Here is a 20,039-nt window from a genome sequence, read left to right on the forward strand (position 1 = left end):
TAAAAAGTCTAATTAGTGTTTAGCTTCAAAAAAGAAAAAAAAAAAAATACAAGAATGACTAATTTTGTTTTTGTTTTTTTTTTTTTTTTTGTATTTTTCGTTTTATTACTTAGGTATTTCTTAAGTTTTGTGAGTACCCTAATTTCAGAAGGACCATCTATGTGACTACTCCAATAGTAGATATGGTTGTAATATATTCATGCGATTGTTTTCATCTAATATATATATATGGTAAGAGACTCTTCATGCTTAAATAATCGGTTATCTATATTTTACTTTGCTTATACCGTTATTTGACCATCGACCTATCAAAATTTTGTTATTTAGACTCTGACCTATTATTTAGTTACATTTGGCTCCTGAACTATCCCAATTTTTCTTTTCTAATCTAATTAATTATTTTGGATATATATATTTTTTTTAAAAAGTTGTGCGCAATCCATTTAAATTAAACAAAAGAAGATTACATTAAAGATAAGGAAAACTCTCAACCCACCCCACCCCATGTGATTCAAACCCATGACCTCTAGGTCATAGGTAAGCTCTTAACCAACAAGTTAAGAGCTTCACCACAATTTGTTTTGGATATATATAATTTATAAAAATAATTTTAAATTAATTATATATATTTAATATATATAAATATTATTTATTTATTTATTACGTCATTTGGTTCGATCAATCCGAACCATCCAGTCCGACTAAGTGACCCGTGACTCAATTATCAATCCGGTTTGATGTCCTGTCCGGTTCTAATAACATTGGTAAAATATAAATTAGGCTAGCAAGATAAGGAATGAATTTAGAGTTCACTTCTCCTCCTCTCATTGCTCTTTTCATTTCTACCTCCCTCTCGTTACATTATTTTTTATTTAATGATTAAAAGGAGATGCTAAATGTTTTTACATGTAAAATTTTATTATTTCATTTGGTAAATGAACTTGTTCATGAACATGCTTAACGAGCTACCCGCGAGTAAAACTTGTGAACAAAATAAATTAGTAGCTACAAATAAACTTTTAAACTAACTGAGTTCAAACACAAATTTGAGCTCAAACTGAGTTCGAAGTTTGGCTCGAGCTCGTTAATATTATGATTATCTGAGTTTGAGCAAGTCAAAACTCGGTTCGACTCTATTACAACCCAATATTAAACTTTGAGTATGGGCTTTCATGTATGAAGCCCAAGACACTCGCCGTTGAATAAGCCGTTGACTGACTAATGGAAGCCTATTAGATGTCAAAGTCTACTTACTTCTTATTCATCTTCCAAATATTTCCTTCAGGTATGAATCATTTGCTAGCAGAGCTGATTCTTAGCCGGAGATGACATCGGTTGCGGTAGCCGTAGCCGTCAACGGCGGAGACCGCGTTAGTGGAAAGGGAAGCCGACGAGCCGTTCGGTGGGCAGTCGACAATTTATTACCTGAAGCTGAACGTTTCATCTTAGTCCATGTCATTCCCTCCATAACCTCTGTACCCACTCCATGTACTACTCTCTCTCTCTCTCTCACTTAACTGTTTCTGTTTGAGGAATTTTGTTTATCGTTTTATTTGTTGATTTTATGCCAATCAAATCAATTTGAAATGATGATATAAATGAAGAAAAAAATTCGAAAATAATTGATAATTAGAGTATGGTATGATGAACTACAATAATCTGCGGGGTTTTTGGTGAATGAAGCTGGAGCTCGTATCCCTGTGGAAGCATTGGATGAGAATGTGGTGGCGCTGTACGTGCAGGAAGTGAAAGTGAAGTCTGAAGAAATTTTCATACCTTTCAAAAAGCTATGCAAGATACGGAAGGTTTTGCTTTCTAATGAAGCTTGGGTTTTGAATTTTGGAATTTTTTTTGTAACTTGAAACCAATTAATTTTGATAGGTGGAAACCTTGGTGCTTGAGGATGACAATCCAGCAAATGCACTTATAGATTATGTATCTGAATCAGGGATTAGTTGTTTAGTGTTGGGTTCTTGGTCTCCTAATTGTATAATCAGGTATGAGATTGCTTGGTTAATGTCATTTTTCTCAACTGTGATCATGATTTGCTGTTCATATCATCATATCAGAAGTTGTCAATTGCATATACGCAGTTAGGCTAGAATGTTACTGCTATTTTGATATTTGCTTCAGTTTCATTTAGTGGTACATCTTATAATCCCTCAACCACACCAAATAGGTGCTTTTATACTACTTGAATGCAGTTGTTTATTAGGTTTCTGAAGCTGTTTATTATGATATCTGTAGTTGCTGAACTTGCTTGCTTTAGCCTTTTGTCGCTGCATATTTAGACCATCTGGAATCATTGAGGGTCAAAGAAGAATGTATTCTGAAGTTTAACCCTACTTTACTCTCCCTTCCTCTCCGCCTCTACCTCTATTAATGATTGATTCTTGATAATTATTTCTGCCCTAAGTTCGGTGATATTTCGTTTTTGGCCTCATGCTATATTTCATCACATTTTTCTTTAGGAAGCTAAAGGGACCAGGGGTACCTGTATCTGTACTGAATTTTGCTCCAATGACAAGTGATATTTTTGTCATATCTAAAAGAAAAATCATCAAAAAGTCAATCAGGTCCTCTTCCATTAGTGGTATGTTGTAAGTGCTCACTCTAAAAAGCAAAAATGTCAACAGTGTTATGTTTCTTACCATTCTCTTTTTGAATTTTCTTCTGCAGAGATGAGCTCTAAGCACTGGATGCTTCAGAAAGGAGATTATAAGAAAATTATCAGTAGAAAACTTTCTGATTCTGATATTCATTCTTCCACTGTAGAATCCAAAATTCAGAAATCATTTGATGGTTCTCTCCTGAGCTCTGAAGCTATGGGCTCCACTACTAATGCTAGTGATATGGACATGTCTTATCAGAACTTGGGAGTTAACCTTCTAAGTAATGGTACTAAGAGAAGTGATTCTGCAGCTTCCACAAAAACGGATCCACACCAAGTAATATGTTTTCTTCACTTAAAATCAGTATTAGCTTATGTGATATTTAGGAGAAGTCCCTTGAGGACTTTTACCCTGTTTCAAAACTTAACCAATACAGTAATTGTTTTTCTTCTATAATACCAATATTAACTTATGTGATCTTTGAGTATCTATGAGGTTCTCACCCTATTTGGGTCATATGTGCAGGCTGAAATGGAAGAGCTATGTCATGAGTTACAAGATGCTGTTACCATGTACAAACGAGCTTGTGAAGAGTTGGTTCATACTCAATGCCAGGTGTTGCTCAGTCATTGCAGTTTAATAATTCAAGAATTAGGGACTAAAATAAATGGAAGAAAAAAGGCATTCTGCATATGAGTTAATTCCGCTTCATTTGTGAAACTGACCTGGCAAAATATATATTGTTTGAATGGCCTGCAAGGTTGCTGTCTTGGATCTCATACTTCATGGCTGTTATCGTTACTTTGATTTTGTAGGTAGAACTACGTTCTTCTGAGTGTGTTGAGGAAGCAAGGAAAGTGAGCGCTGCTCTAGAAAGAGAAGAAAATTTGAGGAAAGTTGTTGATGAAGAGAGAGAAAGATACTTGGAAGCCAGGATGGAAGTAGAGGAGGCAAAGACTTTGCTTGCTAAAGTGGTTTATGAAAGGCAGTTGGCTGAGCTTAAGGCCTATAAAGAGTCCGCTGAGAAGCAGAAAGTTGTTGATGAACTTTTCTTGAGTGATAAGAGGTACAGAAGGTACACTATGAATGAGATCGAGTTGGCTACGGATTCTTTTTCAGAAAGTAAGGTCATTGGAGCAGGAGGTTACGGTAAAGTGTACAAATGCAGTCTCAATCATACCCCAGTAGCTATTAAGGTTCTCAAGTCAGATGCAATTCACAAGAAAGAGGAGTTCTTGAGAGAGGTAAAATTATTACTCCCTTTGTGCCATTTAACCGTTACAGTGAATGACTTTGACCAATTAATTGCTGTTTTTAACTATGAAATTCTCAACAATTTCTTCTTGACTAACTGAAATATTTAAGGAGCCTCAAAACCATTTGTTAAGTCTTGATATTGTTCACTGGTTCTTTGCAGATTGAGGTTCTGAGCCAGTTACGACATCCACACTTGGTTTTACTACTTGGAGCTTGTCCTGAGAGTTGTTGCCTTGTTTATGAGTACTTGGAAAATGGAAGCTTGGAGGAGTGTATCTTTCAGCAAAACGGAAAACCACCTCTTCCTTGGTTTGTTCGGTTCCGGATAATTTTTGAAGTGGCTTGTGGGCTGGCATTCTTGCACAACTCAAAGCCAGAGCCTGTTGTACATAGGGATATAAAACCAGGTAACATATTGTTAGACAGGAATTACGTGAGTAAAATCGGAGATGTTGGACTGGCTAAACTTATGGCAGATGTAGTGCCTGATAACATCACAGAGTATAGAGAATCTATTATTGCTGGTACACTATGCTACATGGATCCTGAGTACCAGAGAACTGGGACCATCCGACCAAAGTCAGATCTATATGCTTTCGGAATCATAGTTCTCCAATTATTAACAGCTCAACGTCCAAATGGACTTGTCTTGACTGTCGAAAATGCCATAAAAAATGGCCGCTTTGCTAACATTCTAGATGAATCAGTTAAAGATTGGCCACTTACTGAAACAGAACAATTAGCTGAAATTGCATTGAAATGCTCGAAACTTCGATGCAGGGACAGACCAGATCTTGATACTGAAGTTTTGCCAGCTCTCAGAAGATTGGTAGATATTGCAGCTGCTAGCGTAAAGGTTGAAGGAAGCAACATTTACGCGCCAAGCCACTATTTCTGCCCAATTCTTCAGGTGAGAAGTGATGATGGCGCATAAGACATAATGTTTTTGCTTATGAATTTGACTGCTTCAGTCTATATACATGTTTGAAATCAATGCAGGAAATAATGGATGATCCATACATAGCGGCTGATGGTTTTACATACGAGCATAGAGCAATCAAGGCATGGTTCGACAGACACAAAGTGTCACCAGTGACAAAGCTTAGGCTTCAAGATTCAATGTTAACTCCAAACCACACATTACGTTCAGCCATACAACAATGGAAGTCAAGTGTGCATTTTCAACTATATTGAAGATGTTCAGTTCTGTGCCTCCTGGAGTGAGTGAGTGAGATAAATATCTGTCCAAGTCTTTCCTTCCAGTACAACAAAAAATGTATAGCAACATTGATGTAGAGGAGTAGGTTTATAGAAAATTGATTGAAAGCTTGAACCACAATCACCCATAAGATGTGAAATGTACATCAACCGCAGCGATCGAGATAATTTGGTCGTTACATAATCCCTATACATCTCCAAACCGTCGTCCACAACCTCTTTTCATGCTGATAAGCTTCTCTTGAAGACCATCCGGTCATCCTCGGTACAAGTGAGTCTATAGAAAGTATAGGTTAATTAAAATCATTTTTACTAAATCATTCACTAAGGGGGTGTTTGGTTCACATGAGATAAGGGAAAAGGAATGAAGAAAGGGAAACCAAAGGAAAGGAAATGAATAAGCATTGATTCCCCTATGTGTTTGGTTATGTTTAGGAAAGGGAATGCAATTTCAAACCTTTGGAATTTTTGAACTTTCATATTTCTAGAATTTCAAAAATTATTAAATTCTGGAAATTTTGGAACTTGAATTTAAAAATTTTGAAATTCAGGAATTTTTAAAATTCCAGAATCCGGAAATTCTAGAATTTTGGAAATTCTGAAATTCCAGAATCTAGAATTTCTGGAATTTCAAAAATTCTGGGATTTTAGAAATGCTGGAATTTCAGATTCTGAAATTTCAGAAATTCTGAAATTTTAGAAATTCCAGAAATTTTGGACTTTTTGAAAATTCTGGAATTTCAGAAATTCAGAAATTCTGGAATTTCATAAATTTCAGAGATTTGTGGTTCGATAAAATAAAAAGAACAAAAAAAATTGGGAAAGGGAATCCAATTCCCTACAAGATTTGGGGTAATGGGTTAACCTAAAGTGGGGTAATCCTATAATCTAAAATGGGTAAAGGGAATGGATTTTTTTTATTAAACAAACAAGAACAAATGGAATGAAACTCTCTCATTCCCATTCCTAAAGACCCCGAACCAAACGCTCCCTAAGATCTTAGTAAAAAGGCTTTAAAAACAAAAATAAGATAAATGAATGATGGTCTAATGTGCTTGTGATTAGAGCCGACTAAATAGAGTTGAATAAAAGGATAAAACTAGTGTATGTTGTTGAATGTCATGAGAAGTAATTAACATAAATAAAGAGAAATAAAAATTGATTTCACCAATCTTCTCGTCTTTCTTTTCTTATCTTTTCCTTTTATAATTAGTATCCTGACAATTACCCCCAGCTTCCATGGCTACACACACCATGATTGTCCGATCCAAAACCGATTCCCTCCGTCCCAAATATCCATTTGCTCTACTTCAATCAGCTTCCACCAGTCCCCACTACAGCTTCTGCAGCTCTTAAAAGTTTGGCTTGGCATGATGCTATGAAAGCGGAATTTGATGTCTTGAAGAAAAATCATACTTCGACATTGGTCTTTCGGACCCCGGGGTTGAATCTTATTGGTTGTTTCGGATCAAGCAGAATCCTGATGACCCAATTGATCGGTACAAGACCAGACTAGTTGCTAAAGGGTATAGTCCTGTCATCAAACCAGCTACAGTCTCACTTAATTGGACGGTCATTCAATTAGATGTCTCTAATGCGTTTGTTAATGGGAATCTTAATGAAGTGGTTTTCATAGAACAACCCTTAGTTTTCATGACTCTCAATTTCCTAACCATGTTTGTCGATTGTAGAAGTCCTTGTATGGGTTCAAACAGGCTCCTATGATGTGGCACCATTGTCTCACCGATGTTCTGCGCCAATTACAATTTACCAGATCCCGATCTGGCACCTACTTGTTTTTTCTAGAGGTCTAAGCATGTCACTATTTTTTGTCTTATTTATGTGGACGACATTATTCTTATGGGCTCTCATGCTACTGTCGTTCAGTCGTTGGTCCAACAACTTCAAAGTGAATTTGCCTTGCATGATCTTGGTAAATTGAAGTACTTTCTTGGTATTGAAACTACTTGGTCACCTAAAGATCTTCGTCTGGACCAATCAAAATACATTGATGAGGTTTTACAAAAGGCCAAAATGACCACTTGTTGGGCGTTGCCACACCCATGTGTACTAAATAAAAAATTCCGCTTACTCTCGGTGATCCTTTCAGTGATCCTACACTATATCGCGATGTTATTGGGAGTCTACAGTATTTGGCATTTACACGGCCTAATATTTTCTTCTCAGTCAATCAACTAGCTCAGTTCATGTATGCTCCCACTATGGTTCACTAGCAAGGAATGAAACGTATTCTTCGCTATCTGCAGCAAACAAAGTCTCGTGGGTTGTTCTTTCATCGTGACTCTCTGTTGTTACTTCATGGTTTCACTGATGCTGACTGGGCTGGCAATCTTGATGATAGGAAGTCCACCACGGGTTATGCCATCTATCTTGGTCAAAGTTTAATTTCCTGGACATCTAAGAAACAACAGTCCGTTGCATGCTCTTCTACTGAGGTTGAATATCGTGCTCTTGTTATCCGTGTCTCTGAAACTGGCTGGCTTCAGATTGTGTTACAGGAACTTGGTTATCGCCTCTCTCGACCACCACATCTGTTATGTGATAATCTATCGGCAACATATCTCACCCTCAATCCCATTTTCCATCATCGCAGCAAGCATATCGAGGTTGATTTCTTTTTTGTCTGTGATTTTGTGTCTAAATGTCTTCTTCAAGTTCAGTATATTCCTACACTTGAGCAAGTCACAGATGTCCTCACAAAGCCTTTATCTAAAGAGCGATTTCGTACTTTGCGATTCAAATTGAGCATTTGTGCCTCCCCTAGGGAGGGTGATATAATAATTTATAATAATTATGTAGATACTCATTATGTAATTATATATCTAGGGTTAGCCTATCCATGTGTATATATACTCCACTTATACGTTAATACAAAGCCAAGGTTGCCCATTATTCTACAATAATAACCTAAATACTATTTGCCCCTTTATCCCCTCCTTACCCCTATCTTTTCTTTATTGTGTTCTAACCCTAGTTAGGGTACTTATGTCTTTTGGTTTGTTATATAAACATCATTTTCTTTGTAACCAAGCATCTTCTAATGAATCAATCAAATTTCAGCCTCCATTGGAGAGCAAGATTCAACCATTGTGGGAGAGCAAGATTCAACCATTGTGGGATTAACTCCTTCAAACTAGGCTTGAGAAGAACTTCTTTAATTGGTTTAAGATCAAAACCAACACATTCAACATATATCCGTATGACTTCTCATTAAAGAAACTGATTTGGCACATAGAAAAACCTATATTCTGTACATTAGCATTTCATATTTGTTCAACAGAAAAGGAGATTATTCACTCTTCTAATTTCTGTCTGCTCAAATTCAGTTAATATCCACTTGAGTGAACTCCAGAGCATTTGCATCTGGATCTCGTGTAAAGATCGCAGGCCGCCCAGACCGGCTAAGTGTATAGGGAATACCTGCACAATAAATACAACAATCTTTATTAATTAAGTCAAACAATCAACATTATTAGAATCCTCCGGTCAAAAAGAGCATGCATACCGGCTTTATCAAGGATGAGTTTGAGCTTAGAAACATCACGAATAGCAATGCAAGTGTGTCGGTCTCGACCGCCATGTGCAGCTCGTCCGGTTAAAGGGTCAGGGTTTGGAAGCTCCATTAAATGGATCATTTCAGAACCCACCCACAACCAAGCTCCTCTGTATGGAAGCTTATCATCTGGCCTTGCCTCATTTATCTCAAGACCTGATTATTAACAGAAAAAGGATAACTTATTTCTTCTAGCTCTTCTAACAAGACTGAACAAGATGTATGCAAGAGAAAAAAACATACCTAAAATACCCTGATAAAATTCCATTGACCTCTCAAGGTTTTCACAAAGCACTCCAACATGATGGACACTAACAACTCCATAATCTGCAGAAGACCCATGTATGAAATAACAGTAACAAGCAATAATCAAAAGGGGAGCAGTATGATCACAAGTGTTGTCTAAAACTTGAACAATCTAAGTAAATGGTATGCTGCATTTCCAACTAAGTAAATTGTGAAAAAATCATGTCCAAAAGACTTAAATTCAAGAAATTCAGGTTGTATCCAAATCACCACAAGATTGTTCAAAATGCTGAGACAGAACTAACTTGTATCCTGGGAAATGAAAAGCAAGACGAACAATCACCTATCTTCTCGATGGAATCGTTCAAGTCTTTCTGAACAATGTTTGCTTCAGCAGAAAGCTTGGCGTTTGTCTTAAAAGAAAGACCATGATATCTTCTATCTGCACTACCAATGACAATCTGATGAAAATGAGTTACTTTGCTCGTAGATAAAGGTCTAGCACTAAAACACTTCACCTGCAACACAGAAAAACAAGCAATCCTTTAGTTATCTGCTAATACAACTCGAGCAGTCCTTTAAATTTCTCTGCTTAAGCACACCTGAGAAACGAAATGAGACAAACAAGCAATCGTATCAGAATCTTTTTTTTTTCCTTGCCTGCTCTATAACTCTAATCTCTATCCATTACACAAATTTTCCTTCTCTCCTAAATTCCAGATTTTCTCAAGAACCAAACAGATAGATAGATATTGCTGAATTGAGAAAAAACACTGAGGAGGACTGCTTGACCAAGCAAGCATTAAGAAGAAAACAAAGTAATTCATTTTCTATTAACAGAAAGTGACTTCAACAAGTTTGACATGTGAAATAGAAACACATGATCAGCTATTTTTGCCTACATCCATAGAGGAGGAGCATCTATGCTGCACAGACATGGACACGAAAACCGATATGGAAAACGTTATTTGTAAAACATAACCTTCATAAAATAGACTTCAAACTTCAAACGAAAACAGGACACGAACACGCTACTAAAGAGAAGTATCCCTGCAACATATAATTCATAGTAAGAAAATCTTATCTTTTACCCAAATTCCAAACTTCCAAATCACATAAACTCAATTACACCTTAAAGTCCAGATATATATCCCAAGAGTACAAACTTGAAAGCAAATAAATACTTAGAAAAACCAACTGAATAAGATTTTAGACATACCATAACACAAATGTAAAACCTATCCGATTAGGAACAAACAAACAAAAACTAAAATCACTTGTTTATTTTATTTTATTTTGCTGAAAAGAAGAAACAAACAAAGAAAAACCCCAAACAACACGATCAAGAATCCCAATGAAAACCCCCCACTTATAACAATCTGATGAACAATTTTAGAATCAAGCACTTCCTAATTACAAGTGCAAAGGATAAAGTAAAAGAGTAGAGTTGCGAGAATTGATAGCATATAACCTTATTGTGTTGCACAGAAATTGCGGCAGATGGACTGATAATGGAAGCCATGGAAGATCAGTTTTCTGGTTTTCGTTAATTTCAGTGAGCTAAAAGTCCCAAGATGCCAGCAACTTTTCGTGGTGTTCTAGGCCTTTTTGGGCCACGAATTTGAGAAATAAACCAAGGCCACCACTTCGAATTTTTGTTGTTTATGTCTAATAATCACAAATCCAAAATAAATAAAATTCTGGAAAACGAAAAATTGGTAACAAAAAACATAACACTTTTTTAATTTTAAAAAATTAATGATTATCCGAAATAAAATAAAAAAATTACTTGCTTCTTTTTAAAATAAAGATTTTTAAAGCTCAGAACATGAATTAAGAAAGTTTGCTAAATAGCAATGTTATCAGAACCGGACCGGACATCAAACTTGATTGATAACTGGGTCACGGGTCACTTGGTCGGACCGGATGGTTCGGATTAATCGAACCGGATGACGTAATAAATAAATAAATAAATAATATTTATATATATTAAATATATATAATTAATTTAAAATTATTTTTTATACATTATATATATCCAAAATAAATTATAAACAACTTTTGGTTTGTTATTTTTTTGTTAATTTGAGTCTTAAATATCTAACTAATAAATTAAGTTCAGAAAAATTAAAACATATCAACGTATTCTATGCCATGAGATCTTTTTAAAAATATATTATAAACTCAAAACGGACAAGTGATGAATGAGAAATTGATACTCAAAGTGAACGACTTGAAATGGTTTGGAAGAAAATAAAAGGAAATTAAGCATTCACGTCCCACATAGGAAAAAACGGGAAAACTTAACTAGCTTATAAGTAAATGAGCTTTACAATGCTCTAACCAATTACTAGGGAGAAGACTCTCTCACGCGAATGCCTCATATACTGAGGTCCATTGACTTAATCATACCGCGTACAAATATTTGAGACCCGAGGTCATACCGGTTCCCGGTCGAACCGCCGGGTCCCGGTTCTCTCCGGTCAGGCTCGGACCGGTCTCCTCACTGGTTTCTGCTAAATACCACAAGGTTGTGAGGTTGTGGTGGAGTGCTAAACATTCCTCCCTTAACCAAAGGTCTAAGATTCGATCTTCACTTTTGGAATGGAACCGTGGCCAGCAGTCCCTCACTCATAAAGGTGTAAATTATATTCGAAAATAAATAGTCACTGCTGCCGGTGCAAGGTTAGCCATTTCGAAGAAAAAAAAATGTTAAATTTAAGTATATTAAATATTTAAAATAAATAAAATGATATAAATAATTTATGAGAATTTCAATAACAATATGATATAAATACTTTTGATATTAATTTATACAATTATTAAATTAAATACTTCGATTGAATTTATTTATTTTACATCTCAAACAGGGGCGGCTCCCGTATTTTAGAGGTCCTAGACAGCTTTCGTGTTTCAATTTTTCTTTTTACAAATCTAAATTTTACTTACTTAATTCTCAACTGTACCAAAAAGAACCAAATAAAAATCAAATTTTTAAGGCAATTTGAAGATAAAGAATTCGTTAACAACTATATTATTATAACATAAAGTACAAGTTTGTTATGGTTATTAGGAAGAACAAATTTAGCCTCTGCATATAAAATATTGCAATAACCTAACGTTTGTCACTGTGAAGTCCCAATTAATAAAGGTTGGTTTTTTTTCTTGTGCATTTTCATGTTCTGACTATTCTTCAGCCTCTGGTGTTCTAACTACTCAATAAGATTTGAAATTTCATATTTTATGTTAATAAAAAAAACTCATCTTCCGTCAATGAGGGTTGAAATTTTTGTACGTAAAAGTCAAATTCGCTCTCTCTTAATAACCACATTGTTAAAATTTTAATCTATTTCTACTATTATTAAGAGAGAAATTGTGAAATAATTTTTGAAATACCCTTTATGTTATTGTTGTTAAATAACGGACCAGCTGTGTTTGAAAAAAAAAAGAAAAAAGAAATAATGTGTATTATTATTATTGATTACCGATTTCATTTTAACAAATTGCATTTTTATTTGATATATATAATTATTAAATTAAAATACTGAATAATAATTACTTATAAGAATATTTTTTTACAATTGAGATTTTAATAATTATTATATTGTAATTTAAAAATTTGGCTCGGAGGCCCATAAGCAGTAGGTCCTAGGTAGGTGTTTAGGCCGGCTCCCGGAGCTTAACATCCCCTCATATGTACCAGTTGACTTCTTAACCTTATTCTTATTAGCAAATATTATTAAAGTCATTATATATATAAATTCCTAATTCAAATACATAGGTAATTCAATTAAGGATATCTAATTATGGTCAATCAACTTAATATTATTTTAACTAGTTGACTTTCAGAGACAGAAGATTTCCTTGGGCTGAAATTTTATGATCAAATGATATAATATAGTAATATAATTTCAACTTTGACCACCCTTCATTAATAAATGAAAATCTAACATTAAAGAAAAAGACATAGAGTAAGGATAGGGATAAAGTGATGAACTTGGGATAGGGATAAAGTGATGAACTTGTTTGATCAGGATGATGCAAATGCTATTCTCACATTAACAATTCCATGGCATCCAAGGCAGGATCGGTTAATATGGCACTTTACTAAGGATGGAATTTACTCTGTGAAGTCTGGTTATCGGATACTGGAGGATAATAGAAGTGACAGACTGGCTGTGAATGGGTGGAGGAGGTTTTGGGAATTGGATATTCCGCCAAAAGTTAGAGTGCTACTTTGGAAAGTGGGAGCAAAGGTCTTACCAACAAGGTGGAGATTACACAATAGACACATAAGAGTCTCGTTCGAATGTCCAATGTGCAAGGTTGACATAGAGCATGATTACCACTTATTTTGTGACTGTCCGTATGCGAAGGGGTGTTGGGATATTGTTGGTAAATTACAAGTACAAAATGACGTTTGGCTCGAAGAGGACTGGCTGCTTAAATTGTTTGATATAATTGACAGCAGGAGAGCGAAGAATCTGGCGTTGGTGTTATGGACTGTCTGGACCCAGCGAAATCAACTAATATGGAATAGCTCTTGTGCCTGTCCACAAGCTGCGATGGGAGCTGCTCGGGTGATGTTCAATGTGTGGAGCCTAGCGAATACCAGTAGTAGCAGCGGTGACAGTCAGCGACATATAGGACAACTACCAGAGACGAGACGGTGGAGGAAACCAACGAATGGTGTTTGGAAATGCAACATTGACGGGTCGATTTTTGCAGCTGAAAATAAATGTGGTTTAGGGACAATTATCCGGGGAGCTGATGGGGTTTTTGTAGCTCTTTGTAGCTCTTTTTACATTGGGACTTTTGATCCGGGTATTGTGGAAGCTATTGCATTACGCTATAGTTTGACTTGGCTGAGCTCCTTGAATTTCCAATCAGTGGCTATTGAAACTGATGCGAAGTCGATCGTTGATAAACTTTATTCACAGAAGCAAGACCTTTCTGAGCTTGGTGGTATTATTGAAGAATGCAGAGATATTTTAGAAAGAAATACTGACTTTAAAGTCGAGTTTATCCCAAGGCAAACGAATGAGGCAGCCCATGCAATTGCAAGGAATGCCTTATCACAAGCTAGCCGTTTTAATTCTTTTTCGATTCCTTATTGGTTAGAAGCTATTCTTTGTAAAGACAATTTTTTCATTGATTAATAAAGATTTCAGTTACCTTCGAAAAAAAAAAAGACAGAGAGAAAAATTTATTAAAATTAGACAGGAAAGAGAAGATGGGAGGAGAGAAACATATGACAAAAAAAAAATAAAATAAATATATATAAGTATACTTTAAATAATAATATTCTTTTAACTAGAAAATTAAAATTTCATTACTAAATTAAAATATACAAGTGTCATAGATATATTTTATTATTAACAAGTAAAGCAAATTTTAATAGGTTCAAAAAAAAAAAAAACAAGTAAAGCAAATTACCAAACTAAATTATTGAGTAAAACAAAATTTAATAACTTTATAATTTAATTTAATGTACACACTATAAGCCCAACTAACATCATCACGAAGAAAGCCTACGAGACACTTCACCTCGCATCAAACTACTTAAGCCTAACGAAATCCCCCTTAACAGGAATCAACAGACACTTTGTCCCTCTATTGAAAAGTGTAGTCGGGAATGATTACTCCACCTAACAGTCGGAAGCGAAGTTCTTGGTTATAGATGTATGTCCACCATAAATTGTGGTAATAGGTCGACCTTTACTATCTAATTCAAGCGGCATATTGTCCATTCGACACTTAGCAAGGCAGATTCCTACGACTAAAGGAATGGCCATCGCTCAAGGAAATCAATCAATAGCACAACAAACAAATGTATGTAGCATTAGTTGAAATGTTTGCCTTCCTTATATTATTTGGCCAATTTTCCTTCTTCTCTTTGTTAGGCTCATTAGCTTGCTTTTTGCCCTGGATTGAAACATTTGCATTTTTTGCCTTGAACATTGGATTGCCTACCATTTGAGCGTGAACATGCATAGTAAACCTCTATATTGACCTTGATCAATGCAAGGCGATCCTCATCAAGTTTGAGGTGGCGAACAACAACATCGAAGGTTGTGAGACCTTCGGTGCATGCTAGGTGCATCTTCATATGCTCCCAACTGTTCGATAATGAGAGTATAACAACTTGGATTTTCTGCTCCTCGGTCAATAAATGACTTACTTTACTAAGCTTATTGATCATGTTTGACATCTCTCTTAAATGTTTTCTCATAGTATGATCATGATACAGATCGGGTAATGGGTGATAGTTTTCAATTGTAAACTATCAAAGATATTCCCAAGCTAAACTGGAAGGAGCTGTGAAACCCCCGAATTTACCAACTAAAACTTGTAGGAATTAGAAAATCCTCATTGTTAAGAGGGATGGACCCTAAAATAACTTTAAAAGAGAAATTAATATTTTATTGATAAAAGTTGTCTTCCTTCTTACAACCATGGGGGTTTAAATACCCATATTGAATGAAACAAATGACCTAAATAAGAGTTAATGGCAAAATAGTGAAATATAGTGAGCAGACTGGTGTCAAACTTGTCTCATTGGTAAGCAAGTAATCCTACGTCTCCTTGGTGAGTAAGTAAACCCAAAAGATACATGGAGTAGATATGCCGAAGTAGATACGCCGAAGTAGATACATCGAAGTAAATACTCGAAGTAGATACATCGAGTAGATACACCCAAGTAGATACATCGAGTAGATTCGTCGAAGTAGATACATCGAATAGATCCGCCGAAGTAGATACACCAAAGTTTTTAGATGATTCTTCCTTCTCTTCCAACTCACTCCTACCAATATTTGACGGGATCCACTATGTTACTACTTCCCCAACCATGGTTTGGGGCTTGCCAAAAAACTTGTCCTCGTCATATCAGCCTTTTTTCTTCTAAGTATCAAATTTGATGGTGAGAGAGCGGTAGGGATGTAAACGGGGCGAGGTGGGGATTTGGTTTCCCATCCCCGTCCTCACCTAAACGGGGATTCCCCATCCCCGTCCCCGCCAACTAAATGGGGACAAAAACTGTCCCCGTCCCACCCCACGGGGAAACCGCGGGTACAGGGAATCCCTGTTTACCCATTTAGTACAAAATTCTCAATTTTTATCAATTTTTCATCATTCCAATTTTTCATCAATTTAATCAATTTTTCATCGTTCCAATTTTTAGCACAAAATTCTCAATTGGCACAGGTAAATTTTTCATCATTCTCAATTTTTATCAATTTTCATCATTCTAGCCCACCTAGTTGTTCTAAACTCTGAAGTATCATACGAACCAAAGAGAAAAAATTATACTTTTATCAATTGTTTAAAACTTCTAATATTTGTTCATTAATTAGCAAATGGTTAACAAGAAGTAGAATGGATCCAAACGGTTAAGGCGATTGATGGTGTTTCATTTGATTAGAGGTTCGATTCTCCATGTCTACATTCAAGTAAATATTTTTCATTTCATTTATACATAAACGGGGAATAATCAGGGATTACCCGTCGGGGCTTTACGGGTACGGGGATCCCAGCGGGGCGGGGATACCATTTCCCGCTCCCGCCCCGTACCCACCTACGGGGACCATATTAGTCCCCGTTCCCGTCCATTTCCCTGCCAAAAAACAGGGCGGAGAATCCCCGTACCCGTCGGAGCTTAGTTAGAGACACACCTCCAAACTTCTCTTTTAAAATCACCCAAAGATCCTTGTCTGGTGAAGTCGTCATGCATAGCACTTATGAGGATGATGTGGGTTGTATACTTTATTTTAATACTCCACACTTTATAGTAATCTCCATTTCTTTTCTGGTCTTTGTTTAGTTCAACTATTGTGAATTTTCTAGCTGAGGTCATTGTTCAAACTTGATCTACAATGGTATTGCATGACTTAATAAAAAAAAGTTAAAGTTTCAATACATGCAATAGATCTCTAGCAACCTATATCTACCTAATGAAGTTTTCACACTAGATACCGATTCAAACTTGAAACCAAAAAGAGATGGCTCAAATTACCATTTAAACTCTAGCGTTTGACCTAATTAACTAGATATTTATGCATAAAAAATCTTTGTTATCTTATATAACTGATTATGTAACTTAGTACAAACTGGTTTTAAATAGAAAAGTGTTGACTTTGGATTTATTATTCGATTCTAATAGAATTCATAAATAGCTTTTAAGATAATGTAATTATTCATGAATAATTAGTTACTAAATAATAAACCGTGAAAAATACTCATACATATCAATCAGCTAAAAGCTTACCATAAAACATAATCATAAACATCCAACCATAATTGGAAAAACTAACATAATAGTTTTAAAAACAATACAAGAAAATTACCTTAAAGGTTGTATAGCAAATCCCAAAAGCAAATAAAATTACTCATCATCTGAATGGTAATTATAAAACGGAACGGTTCTAACAATATCAAAACACAAAACACAAAATCATCTGAAAACCAAATAAACTCCCTTGTCCCATGGTGCTTTAGGGAGTCTCCCCAATCGCAACTCCATACCAGAATAACTCGTCGCGGTTGTAATAAGCATTTTGTCAACTTAAGGCATACGTGCACCTAAGTTTTGGAGCTGAAAAGGATCCCCTCAACGTGTTGCAGAGAAGTATAGGTTTATGAGTTTGAGCTAGACCACTAGCAATAATGCACTTTTGCATCATATTCTGCATCTTGACTACATGACGCATAATTGCATCGACATCGTCCCACCGGACATCGTCAGTCATCTTGAATCTCCATATCTCCTTTTGCAATCTTTACAGCTTAGCGAATTGAACAGGAATCTGAAGAACCACAAGAGTGTTTGATGGAAGCCATTATTATCAAAAAGTAATGAAAAGAGTTAATTTACATATACAAAAACGTTTTTATCAATCAAAACGCATTTTAATTGAACAAAAAAAATGCTTCAAAAAATTATTTCTGATTAATAGAATTTACATAAAAAAATCGTGTAATTTTTGGATAAAGGAAAAAAATTTCTATTATTTTTAAATTATTTTAGAATACTAAATAAATCAAAATTAAATATTTTGATTGTCCAAAAACTGCCAAAAAAATATACTACAAAATTGGAAAATTTTCAAATCACATACTGAAAAACATCGGATGGAAAACAGGTTCGACAGGTTGACCCACGCACCACAAACGTGCTCGACATGGGCTGAACATGCACCATTTGGCGCATTGTGGTTGGCCACATGGCGCGTGCCTAAACACGAGCATGTGACTCCCGTAGGCGGCACGCAGGACCCACGCGCCAACTTCCTGCCATCTTGAGCCTTCTACACTTAGTCAGGTCTACGGTTATCAGTGTCCCTAGTCACGATGGTGAAGTTTATTTGTCCATACAATAAATAGAAACTAGGATTTGAAGCGCGCACACACTCACGACTACGACTGAAATTCGCTTTATTTCGAATAAAAAATCCCAGATTGCAAATCTACACAGTTTTATGTAATTTCGTTGCCGTTTTCACCAAAACAGTCTGAAAAACACGTACACATGCATAATTAACACAAATCTAATACATATATTAATCCTAGCATGAAAAATTTATGTTTTTCTCCATATTCACAGATCAAAACAGACAAAGCACGAGATTTGTGGCTCTAATACTAATGAAGGGGGTATACTACAAAATAATGATTACAAATACGGGCTTAAGCTTACCTCTTGTAGAGCAGAATCTGATGGAAATATAAACAACAAAAGAATCAAATTAATCACAATCTCGTATCCTCGTTCACAAATCACCCACACCGATATTAATTACGAGGTGAAAATGGTGAATCCACGAAGTAAAGTGTACATCGGATATTGAGGGAGAGAGATGCATGAGAGAATGATGCATAGGGGAGAATGCTAATTCTTGTGTCATTAGGATTAGATGGCTACCTATCTATAGCCTTTAGTTAGGCTATAAAATCCTAACCCTAATCCTCCATCTTTTAGATGGGCTAGACCAATTCCATTTTGGACGGATTAATTATTTGGTACATAACCCGAATAATTCTAACAGATACAATTGTACTCATAATATTTCCAAACAAAATCAATTTTACCCTATCAAGTGCAAATTTGAACGAATTGATTTGACCGTTATTTTACTGCCACATTGTACCTTTCAAACAAGTTTGTCAATAAATTAAAGTAATTTCGTGTATTTTAATGAGTTGTTTATAACTGAATCAATAATATAGTAAACACTTTTGGTTGTTTGTTTTGTAATTAACAAGTATCGAGATTGTTTGTAATTGTTTTCTTTAGTTATTTGTAATTATTTTAGTAACATAATAAATATTTTTGTGTATAATTAACTTTTGGAATGTCTCATGTCATCATTAAATAATGGATCAAATAATAAAGAATCATTATGTTCAAAAATTTTATTAGATAAGAGTAAAATTGAGCATGATTGAAAACATTAGATGTAAATTGTACAATTTCATAGGTTGGTGGATAAATTTGCAAGTCTCCAAAGTGATAGGAGCAATTATGGAATTTATCCCAATATGATGACATAAACCTTTGCTTTTATTTTCACAAAAAAAAAAAAAAAAAATCTGATATCATATTCCCCAATTTGTTGTGTTGAATTTTCAAAATACTTATAAAGTAAGCAATGACATTGGATTTTGACGGCTTTCGTCCATTGATTATTGAAGGACACCCACAGAATTAGCTCCCTGTTGTTAAGTGAAGTACAACACCTAAATTTTAAATATAAAAAGGTAAACCATTTATTATTCTCTCCACTATTATATATATATGATTTAATTTCAAATAAATGTCATTTGGTTTTACGTTTTTGCAGATTGATATTTATAGTTTTTTTCGTTACAAACCGAACTATGTGATTTGCAAAATTTTCATTTTTTTGTTGATTTTACTAAATTTGGCAGATAACGGCCTTAAAATGAAAATTTTTAAGAACTAAATAATATTTTAAGCAACTTTAATTCTTCAACTTTTTAGGTTTGAAATCATTTAGGTTTTGTTTTTTTATGAGAGGGAAAGTTAATGTTTAGAGAGAGAAACTCCAAAATGATGATTTTGAAAAATAAAATATGTGGTTCTATAGTAAATATGATAGTAAACAATTTTAATT

General features: G+C 35.0%; 2 protein-coding genes across 2 annotated transcripts; one reads left to right on the top strand and one right to left on the bottom strand.

Moving 5' to 3' along the window:
* Positions 1–1,285: 1,285 nt before the first annotated feature.
* LOC136202622 (U-box domain-containing protein 34) lies at positions 1,286–5,273 on the top strand. Its single transcript, XM_065993361.1, has 9 exons — positions 1,286–1,488; positions 1,684–1,805; positions 1,882–1,997; positions 2,472–2,593; positions 2,680–2,948; positions 3,138–3,227; positions 3,428–3,856; positions 4,030–4,779; positions 4,869–5,273. Exons 1-9 carry the CDS (start codon positions 1,326–1,328, stop codon positions 5,061–5,063), a joined length of 2,256 nt encoding a protein of 751 aa, XP_065849433.1. The 5' UTR covers positions 1,286–1,325; the 3' UTR covers positions 5,064–5,273.
* Positions 5,274–8,291: 3,018 nt separating this feature from the next.
* Positions 8,292–10,555, bottom strand: LOC136201960 (glyoxylase I 4). Its single transcript, XM_065992359.1, has 5 exons — positions 10,379–10,555; positions 9,251–9,425; positions 8,905–8,988; positions 8,614–8,817; positions 8,292–8,528 (listed from the first exon to the last, which is right to left on the bottom strand). Exons 1-5 carry the CDS (start codon positions 10,427–10,429, stop codon positions 8,431–8,433), a joined length of 612 nt encoding a protein of 203 aa, XP_065848431.1. The 5' UTR covers positions 10,430–10,555; the 3' UTR covers positions 8,292–8,430.
* Positions 10,556–20,039: the final 9,484 nt, after the last annotated feature.

The sequence above is a fragment of the Euphorbia lathyris genome, chromosome 8 (genome assembly GCF_963576675.1).
Source record: "Euphorbia lathyris chromosome 8, ddEupLath1.1, whole genome shotgun sequence".
NCBI classification, from domain to species: Eukaryota; Viridiplantae; Streptophyta; class Magnoliopsida; order Malpighiales; family Euphorbiaceae; genus Euphorbia; species Euphorbia lathyris.

What these genes read in the sequence shown, in the direction of transcription:
- LOC136202622 (XM_065993361.1), top strand. Translation starts at nt 1,326, where the DNA reads ATGACATCGGTTGCGGTAGCCGTAGCCGTCAACGGCGGAGACCGCGTT. An exon ending in CAGGTCCTCTTCCATTAGTG is followed by an intron (nt 2,594 to 2,679) that starts GTATGTTGTAAG and finishes TTTCTTCTGCAG; the next exon opens with AGATGAGCTCTAAGCACTGG. An exon ending in ATTTCTGCCCAATTCTTCAG is followed by an intron (nt 4,780 to 4,868) that starts GTGAGAAGTGAT and finishes AAATCAATGCAG; the next exon opens with GAAATAATGGATGATCCATA.
- LOC136201960 (XM_065992359.1), bottom strand. Translation starts at nt 10,429, where the DNA reads ATGGCTTCCATTATCAGTCCATCTGCCGCAATTTCTGTGCAACACAAT. An exon ending in CGATTCCATCGAGAAGATAG is followed by an intron (nt 8,989 to 9,250) that starts GTGATTGTTCGT and finishes GGTCTTCTGCAG; the next exon opens with ATTATGGAGTTGTTAGTGTC. An exon ending in ACTCATCCTTGATAAAGCCG is followed by an intron (nt 8,529 to 8,613) that starts GTATGCATGCTC and finishes TTTATTGTGCAG; the next exon opens with GTATTCCCTATACACTTAGC.